This window comes from Ipomoea triloba, chromosome 10 (assembly GCF_003576645.1).
Source record: "Ipomoea triloba cultivar NCNSP0323 chromosome 10, ASM357664v1".
Classification (NCBI taxonomy): domain Eukaryota; kingdom Viridiplantae; phylum Streptophyta; class Magnoliopsida; order Solanales; family Convolvulaceae; genus Ipomoea; species Ipomoea triloba.
The window spans coordinates 2,123,420-2,134,017 of record NC_044925.1 but is presented as its reverse complement, the minus strand read 5'-3'; the positions used below and the strand labels follow the sequence as shown (position 1 = coordinate 2,134,017).

The following is a 10,598-nucleotide window of genomic DNA, read 5'->3' as shown; positions in this document are numbered from 1 at the left end:
TATATATATATATATATATATATATATATATATATATATATATATATAATAAAGAATACATATATAATACATATGCAATATAATATGTACGTAGCAGCACATAATTACTATTTTGGTTGACATTCGATACCAATTACCAAACAGGCAAATACCAATATTTAAGAAACAATTGCAGTAGTATAAATATCGAGTTAATACTCAATATAGTCCTCGACTATAGTGATTTTACTCAATTTAGTCCTAAATGACTTTTTGTACTTAATTTAGTCCCTGACTTTGATGGTTTTACACAATTTAGTCATTTTGTTAAAAATTCTGTTAGTTGACTGTTAGAAATAGGGCCATAATGGTAATTTCTCATCATTCATCCCATTTGGGATGATTCCTTATTCTTCCCCTTATTAAGATCAACGCAAAAATGCAAATTTTCATACCAAATCAACTTCAACCCTAAATAAATAAATACATAGTAAATAAATATTTGGGTATAAGATTTACATTTCTGCATGGATCTTAATAAGGGGAAGAAGCAAATGGGACGAAGGATGAGAAATTACCATTAGGACCTTATTTCTAAGCGTCAACTAACAGAATTTTTAACAAAGGACTAAATTGGGTAAATCCATCAAAGTCGGGGACTAAATTAGGCACAAAAAGTCATTTAGGACTAAATTGAGTAAAACCACCATAGTCGAGGACTATATTGGGTATTAACTCTATAAATATCCATTGCTCACTGCACTAATAAGCTCACTCAGCCTTTAAAAAACTAAATGTCACTTCCAATAGTGGCCTGTGCCCTTCTACTGACGGCGTTGGCTTCTTCACAATTTGTTGATGGCTGCTACACTTCCATTTTCGCTTTTGGCGATTCCCTCTCCGACACCGGAAACTATATTTCTTTAACCTCCAACGGACTTTTACAGTATGATGGGATTCCCAGTTGCAGCGTTCCTCCCTATGGGGAAACATTCTTCCGTCATCCCACCGGCCGCTGCTCCGACGGCCGTCTAATCATAGATTTCATTGGTTCATACTCTCTTGTTTTTAATCTGTGATCGGAAATCATTTATACGTACTGTGGTTTTGATGTTTTAGCTTAATTTCCACTTGCAGTGGAGCAATTTGGCCTGCCACTTGTGCCGCCGTATAGCGGTGGCGGAAATGCAAATCGCGGAGGAGGAGGTGTGAACTTCGCGGTGGTTGGAGCTCCAGCTCTGACAGAGGATGTACTTCAGTCAAACGGGAGTTACTCTCGCGACAATATCTCCATGATGTCTCAGATCAACATGTTCAAAAGCCTGCTCCCATCTATCTGCAAAACCTCAAGTACAACTTTAACTGGATGATATTTGTTTGTCTCACCTTTAATTTGATTCCCAGCCTTGAAAGACTAATCTTTTTTTCTTGCAGGTTGTGACGAAATATTGGACAAGTCATTAATAGTGTTTGGGCCTTTTGGAGGCGACGATTATGCTTCTGGCATTTTGAATAAGAGGGTTGAGGATGCTCATCGCCTCCAGCCTCTAGTTATTAACGCTGTTGCATCTGCAATTGAGGTCAGCCTTATACTATTAGGAACTTAAAGAGGGTTTAGTCGGTGAGATAACCCTCCTGATCTCTTCCCTATATATGAGAATTTTGGGTAAGTGAGTTTATATATATATATTTTATTATCTTCTCAAAAGATGAATGCATTATTTTTATTCTTCAAGTTCATATTTTTTTTTCCTCGAATGTATAATCTTTATTAAATTAGCTTCTCAAAAGAATATTTAGAGTGTATAAATTTAAACTTTGAAGACATAACTTTGAATCTTCAGGTACATAATTTTAAACCTTATACTACATAACTTTACAATTTCAGGTGCATAACTTTAAATCGTATCGTGCATAACTTTGGTTAATCTTTTAAATGGTTATTGATTCCAATTAGTTGAGTAAAGTCTGATTAAGGTTTTTGGTTGTCAATTTAGTGTGCGAATTATTTCATTAAATATTAGTAACGATTGAATTTGATTGCAGACATGTTACATAATCACCTTAATTGTTCAGTTGCAGAAGTGTTTCTCACCTCCAGGCTTGCGATTTGAAGAATTCAACTTTGAAGAAGCATTTTTTTAAAAAATAATAATTTCCTTCATTATGAGTGATTGATCTGGATTAGATCAATGACTTATATCTTACCTCATTTTTTACTTGGGATTTCTTTTGCACTTGATCTTTTCCTATATGTGTGTGTGTGAGAGAGAGAAAGAGAGATTGAGTTTACATGTTCATCAATGAGATGATTTTAGTAACAAAAAAAAAAGAAAAGAAAACACAATCAAGTCAAATTTATTAGTTTTCAAAAAAAAAAAGTCAAATTTATTATTATTAAAAAGTTTTAAATTTGAAATATTTATAAAATTAACCAGCCTCTTTTTCTCTTATTTTTCATCGATCCTCAATCGTTGATTTATCCAAATTAATGAGTCAGATCAATCCATTTTTTTACACTTAAAGAGCATGTTCTCACATAAACTTTTCTCACACACGCGCACACACACACACACACATATAGGTTACGGATCTAGTGAAGACCCATAATTAGGTGAGGACCCTGTGGATTAATCTAGATCATCCATTTGGAATGATCTAACGGCTGTGAATGCAACTGCACAACAAAGTGGATGGGATGCACAACAATCACAGTATGAATGCACATCAAACTGAGACAGAATGAACAACAAAGTGATGATGAATGCACAACAAACTGAGAACAAATGCACAACAAACTGAGAACAAATGGACAACAAACTTAGCGCAAAAAATTAAATCTATTGCATATAATTAACGATAACCATTAAATTATTTAAATCAAAGGATCAAATAAGTCCACAGGGTCCTAACCTAACTATAGGTTCTCATTTGATACTTAATCTATATGTATACATATGTATATGTATATGTATATGTATACATATGTATATGTATATATATACGTATATTCATATATGTATATATGTATACGTACACACAGACATACATACATATTTATGTATGTATGTATGTATGTGTATATATATATATATATATATATATATATATATATATATCTGTGTGTGTGTGTGTGTGTGTGTGTGTGTGTGTGTATATGTATGTATGTATGTAAGGGTACACTCAGGTGCGAACCCTTGGCCATGAAAGATATGAGAACGTTTCGCAGCCGTCCACGTGTCCAGATCATAGAATCATATGTAATTTTAAAAGAACGATGCAGTGACATTTTCGTAAATAACTCAAACTTTGGTGCAAGTAATTGTGTTATAAGTGCAAGTAGCTGGTGCACATTTGCCAATAAAAATTGCAAGTAAAATCACTTACAAGTGCAAGTAATTTACCTTGTTAACATTCGTGCATCTAGCTAGGTGCACCTAATTATAACGTTAGGTGCAACTAGTTATAATATTAAGTGCACCTTGTAAGTAATTTAACTTGTTAACTTTCGTGCACCTAGGTGCACCTAATTATAACGTTAGGAGCAACTACTTATAATATTAGGTGCACTTAGTATTGATACTCAATCTACATTTTACTTGCACCTGTAATACATTTTACTTGTACTTGTAATACAATTTACTTGCACTTAGGTTCACTATATGAAACTGCTACTTGCACTTGTAACATATTTTACTTGCACTTATACGAAAATGTCACCGCGTGTTTTTTAAAAATCAATGTTTCTTATCTGTTAGATCTGGACACGTGGACGGATGATATGCGTTCTCATTTCTTTTTTGGATGAGTGGTTCGCACCTGAACGCGCACGCGCACACACACATATAGTCCGATTTATATGAGAGTCATTCTTCATGTGAGAACCTCTGATCTAATTCAGGTTGTCCATTGTACAATATCTGATGACTAGGATTTAATATTTTTAACTATTTTTTCTTAAGTTAAGTGGCGGGGGAATGAAGTAATTTTATTAAGTTTTTCCTTCCATCGAGTTTCCGAATACCGAATACGTTATGCTCTTTGTTTTTAGGCTATTTTTAAAGATTTTATGATCATTTTTCATTGTTCTTCTTTTGATTTGTTTCAATGAGGGTGATGACTGCTTAGCATGGTTTCATGTTTGTTCTCTCTTTTTGTTTTTTGGTTTTTTTGTTTTTTTGTTTTTGTTTTTTGTGATTCATTAAATTATGTTTTTTATTAGACCTGTTGATACATTTGTCATTTTAAGAAGGGGTGCATCCTAGGCTATTGAGCAGTGTATTGAGGCCCTAGGTGTGAGCATCAATTTAAATATGTCACATCAGCATTGGATAAGAAATATTAAATCTTGAGTTAAAAAGAACGATATCAAAAGTAATCAAATCAATTCATGCCTTTTAAAAATTGTCATGCTTTATTTTGTGGTGATGATGCCATGCAGGAACTAATTAAGCTTGGTGTTGTAAACCTCATGGTGCCTGGAATGTTACCGGATGGATGCATAGGAGTTTCATTAACAGTTTATTATGGTTCAAATGAAGAAGATTATGATCCGATTACTGGTTGTCTCACTTGGCTCAACGAATTTGCACAAAAACATAATGAATTGCTTCGAAAAGAATTGACTCGGATTCAAGAACTTTATCCTAACGTTTCTATTACTTATGCTGATTATTACAATGCTGGATTATTACTAACAATCCTATCTCCAAAAAAATATGGTTAGTACCCCTCCTTAACTACTCTTGAATTCAAAATTATGGTGTATAATATATTTGATTTTTTTAAAAAAAATAAAAACATCATACTTAATCTTTATTTCTAGAAAATTCAAGATTTTTAACCACGAGAAAGTGGTTTGAATTAACCTAGTTTTCTGACCAATTAGGAGAATTAAAAAATTGGTTGTTACGTTGCTATTATTAGCTACTTGTCTAAAAAGAAAACCTAACATGTTAGATGATGATGTGTTTTAATGGCGTTTCAAGTTTCAATCACTAGTGGTCGAATGCTGTTTGAAGTAAATTTAATAAGAAATGGTAGAAAACTTCTGGCAACCATAATTAGAAATTATAAAATACTTGTAAATTTTTGAAACATTTTTTTTTAAATTAATCTGAAATAATATGTAAAATTTCAATAAATAGTTAGGGAGGTACAAACGCAACAATTTTTATTCTAAATTATTATATAATATTAATAGTGGGAAATTTTACCTTTCATGACAATTAATAGTTGGGAAATTTTTATTCTAAACATATCACTGGAGAATACGTTTCCCTTTCATGGCTTTGCGTCCCACTATTAATTATCTTTTGTTTTTGTTTCTCATTTCATGGCTTTATGTCCCACTATTAATTGCCTTTTGTTTTGTTTCCCTTTCATAATGGCTTTGTGTAATTGTGTCCCACTATTAATAGTCTTTTGTTTTGTGCGATTCTGTAGCATTTTTATATTTTTGTCCATCTAAAATTGTTATCTACATTGTATTCCAAAAAAATATTATTATATTTTTATCAATCATTATACCATAGATCATGGTCCATTTTATAAGAGCATCCTTAATAGTTGAGACTTTTTGTGGTTTTTGAGAAGTTTTTGTAAATGTGACTAGGAAAGAAAAAAATGAGAGGGGAGGGAAAAAAAATCTCATTTTAAAAAAATTTTAAAAAAAATAGATCTGTCAGGAGCGCCTGATGCGCCCGTTGGGTGTCTGCGCGCATAACTTCAATTCTTTTTTATTGTTTTTGCTTTTTCTCTCTCTGAGCGGTGCCCACAAAGAACTCAAACATTGCAGTTAAACCCCAACCTTCTCTCATTCATTCTCTCCCCTCCACCTCAGCGGGTACTGTTCAAAAACCCTAATAAAATACTCTACTATGGATGCTCTAATATAGATCATTGACATTGAATGTTCGATCATTTTTAAGTATACTATAAAAAAAAAACTTTTAGTATATTAAAAATGAATATTCAGCCTATTAAGAATAAACTTTTATCTGGGATCCACATTACAATGTACACTATGCATGCTGCATAGAATAATTTGCCTATTTTTATCTTTCTCATATTTACATTTTAAGTATTCCAATAAATACTCCATATTTATTAGTGTGCCATAGTCATCATGTACTCTCAAATCAAATGTATGGAACTTCATACAGTATAACCACCTGACTAGCTAGTACGCACTAAAAGTTGTCATTCATTTTTTTTTTTTTTATAGGTTTTAATGATGAAAGTCGACTTATTGCTTGTTGCGGAAGTGGAGGTCCATACAATGTAGACGACGACGCAAAATGTGGCTATCCATCCTCACATGCCTGCGATGATCCTTCATCTTATATCCAATGGGATGGTGCACACTTGACACAGGCAGCATATCAATGGATTGCTAAGGGTTTACTAAGTGGGTTATATACTTCCCCAAATATTACTGCCTCCTGCTCTACTTCTGCTAAGTGGATATAACAATTGCTATTATGGTATGGTGTTTGGAGGGATAATAAAATTGTTATTTTTATTTTACTCGTCAGATATTATTAATTATTTAGGAATGGTGTGTGTTGTGAATTGAAATAATTTGTAGTTTCCGATTGACGGGAACGAAATGAAGAAACATGGAAACAAGAACGTAGTTTCATAAAAAAATATCATTGATCATGGTTCATTATTATAATATTGTAAGTTTATTATAGCAGTATTGTATGTTTATTAAAATAACATCGATTGGTGTATTATATGTTAGGATAATTTGTAATAGATTTTGATAATGTAGAGTGTATGTGTATAAGCACTTTAGACTCCTCATTCTTTGTTGTAAAATAAGTTAAGCTTTGCAATTGGACTGATCATATCGAAAGGAAGGAATTCAGAAGGAAGCAAGCAAGAGGAGTCAGACTGGAAGGAAGTTAAGGGGATGAGTAGTAGTCTAAGACTAGAAGAAGTCTTGACAAGTCTTCCTAGATGATGAAAGGGAATCTCTACTATTTTCCTAGCATGTTGGAGACTGTTTGAAGGAAGCTAAGGTAAACCTTGGAAGGAGATCAGGAAGAACAAAATTAAAAGAGGCGTTTGAGGATGTATACCTAGAAGTCTATAGAAGAGACATATTAGTGATAAGGAAGAGCAGCTGTTTTTGACTTTGGAAGTGCTTATAAGCTAAAATACGGAAACATTACCCTATGGGTAAAGTTTTGATAATTTGGAGCACAGTGTTGATTTATATAAGCAATATTATAGATACTGTGAACTTCTTTGTACTGTTGTGTGCAGTTTAGACACATTGTGAGAAAATGGACAAATAGCACTAGATTAACATATTTCAATACTTTGGCCTATTTTAAGGAATTGTGACAACGCAACACACAAATGCACATAAATGAAATAATTGAACAACAATTTAACACATGTCCAAAAGATGACAAAATGTACAAATAAATTGTATGTCATCTGATGTAGAATGCACAGAAACAACCATGTGAGTGCACACAACCGCAAATAGCTTATATGTGCACAAACAGATAATAGTGTGTGCTCGTCCAAAGTATACCAAATTAAAGTACACATGATGGAACATAAAAGGTTTTAGTAGATAATAATTAATTAATCCGGGACTTCCATGCTTTTTATTTGCGCATTCAACAAGTGGAGCCATTGTCCTCAATGTAATATATACCTCCTTCAATTCCAGCCAATAGGTAGTTCTAAGGCCTTCCCCATTAGTGGGTACTGAGTTGGATGAGTGAGAATGGAGAGAGAGAAAAAGGGAGGACTCCCTGCAAGGAAGGGGATTTTGCAGAAATTGTGGGTCCCATCTTTGTTTGCTTTCTGATTCCATGCACGCGTTGTGCGCAATTTGCGCGCGCCCCTGGGCGCGTAAATACTTTCATTTTTTTTTTCAGTTTTATTCTTTGTTTTATTTTTGACATTTCTTTTTTTCCCCACCTCATTTTCTCTTTCCTAATCACACTCCTCAAAAACTAAACTAAAGTTTAACTATTGTGGTTGGCCTAAGTGTCATTATATCTGACTCAGATCCCAAGAAACCGGATGGTGAGTACCCTTATATCTGGCATTAAATTGTACGGATTTATCATGTTCCATATTTGTCTTGTACATTAGAAATGTGGTCATTATCCATAGACTGTTGACATCCGTATTTTAAAAACAGGTAGATTTAATATTTTAACGTGTATTTCAATTTGGTGGTACAGGTGCACCATAAATGGCCAACAAACTTTACAGTGTATAGTATTCAATATTATTATGTCTTTTGTAAACTTTTTTACATACTTTTAAAATGAGTCATTTCCATTTTTGGTCCTATTGATATTGGGACATTGCCAATTTTAGTCCACTTCATTAATTTTTGCCACATTATGGCCAATCTTATTTAGTTCTTGCCACTTTTAGTCCACCGTTAAAAGACTAAAAATACCCCTGTTTTGGACGATCATTTGACGAAAATTTTAACGGTGGACTAAAAGTGGCAAGGACTAAATAAGACTGGCCGTAATGTGGCAAAAATTAATGAAGTGGACTAAAATTGGCAATGCCCCAATAATAGTAGGACCAAAAATGGAAATGACTCCTTTTAAAATAATAGAATTTTATAAATTTTTTTAGACTTTTGTAAACTTTATATGAATTTATAAAAGTCTTATATCACAAATAATTATAATATTTTATTGACTTTTACAAAAAAAAAAAATTGTAAAAAGTTTGCATACGTTATTAAAACTAGGAATAAGGTGCAAATTGACTCATGAACGTAACCTGAAAATGCAATTAGGTCACTGAACGAAAAAAATGCAATTAGGCCATTGAACATTCCAAATACATGCAATTTTACCTGATAGCATGTTAGTATCCATTTCATGAGATTATTTGTTTACATGGAGGGTGAGTTGGCATATTTAAATAATTTTTAAAAATAAAAATAATTAAATATAATTAAATTATAAAAAAAAAAGAAAAACTGGCGGTCACCCCCTTCCGCCCCTCCTCCTTCAGAGATGAAGATAGATCCTTCGTGACGAGGGGGGGAGGGGTGGCCGCCGGCCACTCTACTTTTTTTTTTTTTTTAAATTTAATTATTTTTATTTTTAAAGTTTATTTTTAAAAATTATTTAAATATGCCAACTCACCCTCCACATAAGCAGGTAACCTGGTGAAATGGGTGATAACCTGCTATCAGGTAAAATTGCATGTATTTGGAGTATTCAGTGACCTAATTGCATTTTTTTTCGTTCAGTGGCCTATTTATATTTTCAGGTTACGTTTAGGGACTAATTTGCACCTTATTCCAACTTAAAACTATAAAATATACTGTTACAAATTTTATAATTTTATTACAAAAACTTTTATAACATATCATATTTTTAAAGGTCTTAAATAACTTTATGTATTTAATTGAAATAAAAATTAAATTTGGTTTTCACAAAAAGAAATAGCATTTAGATAGAGAGAGAAAACATTCCAAATGGGTAGAAAGAAAATTTAGAAATTGGAAGGTTGATGGATAAATTTAAATTATTTATATTTTAAATGAGAATGACTTCAAATTAAAAGTCCTAATTAATATAAGAAGTCCATAAAAGTTCAAAACTTTTTAAATACCATTGGACTTTTAAATACTCTTTAAAAATCTTAATTGAATTGATTACCTTCAAACTTTTAAATTTTATAAAAGTTTATAAAGGTCTAAAATAAAAGGTGTGGTTGCTAGAATTGGTAACCCCGTTTACACGCTCGTTGGCCACAGTTGGTGCGTACTGTTTTTTTTTTTTTTTTTTTTTTTTTTTTTTTTTTTTTTTTTTTTTTTTTTTTTTTTTNTTTTTTTTTTTTTTTTTTTTTTTTTCATTTTTCCTTTTTTCGGTGGGACTCACTAGGGTTAGAAAAAAAAAACCCTCGCTATGTAAGATAAAATTCTTGTAACATTAACAAGAATGATAATCAAGTGGCTTGGACACCGTTAGACACTAACGTACATCTATCCAAAAATTACAGAGATTGTATTTCTCAGTCGAATACACTCAGATTATTGATAATTTAAATGTACCAAGTGAGTTGTACTAGGCCAAATATGTCCTTTGCGGTTAACAAACTCAATACACATACGAGTAACCCCAATGATATGTATTAGAAGGCAATAGTGACAGTTACGAGATACATACATAAGGTATATTCGTGATTTTGGACTGCACTGCGTGTGATATCTAATTGTACTTGAGAGGTATAGCAATGTTAATTGGATATCAAACTTTAAGCTAAGGTTTCTAAGTCCATGAGTAGCTACGCGTTCACGTAAGCTAGTGCAATCGTTTGTGTGAAAATTCTCAAAATAATCTGTGATAGCTAGATCCATAGGCTTAGACATGTGTTGTGAATAAGCTGAATGGCTTTTGCATGTATTTGAGGATTTTCCTAGTAAAGAAAAATTTGTACCTCCAATGTGTGTGTATTGTGATAGTCAAGGCAAGATTGGTTGAGTACAGAGTTACATGTACAATATATGGTAAGTTTAGACTTATACGCCGTAGATAAAATACCATTTAAAACAGATTCTCATAACTGGTGTTATCTCTGTTGACCACGTATAAGGTCAAAGGATAATG

The 10,598-nt window shown here is 32.4% G+C and overlaps 1 protein-coding gene across 1 annotated transcript; it reads left to right on the top strand.

Moving 5' to 3' along the window:
• The first annotated feature begins 773 nt into the window (after positions 1-773).
• On the top strand, positions 774-6,496 carry LOC116032298 (GDSL esterase/lipase At1g28580-like). Its single transcript, XM_031274797.1, has 5 exons — positions 774-1,029; positions 1,117-1,329; positions 1,414-1,583; positions 4,364-4,700; positions 6,206-6,496. Exons 1-5 carry the CDS (start codon positions 774-776, stop codon positions 6,448-6,450), a joined length of 1,221 nt encoding a protein of 406 aa, XP_031130657.1. The 3' UTR covers positions 6,451-6,496.
• Positions 6,497-10,598: the final 4,102 nt, after the last annotated feature.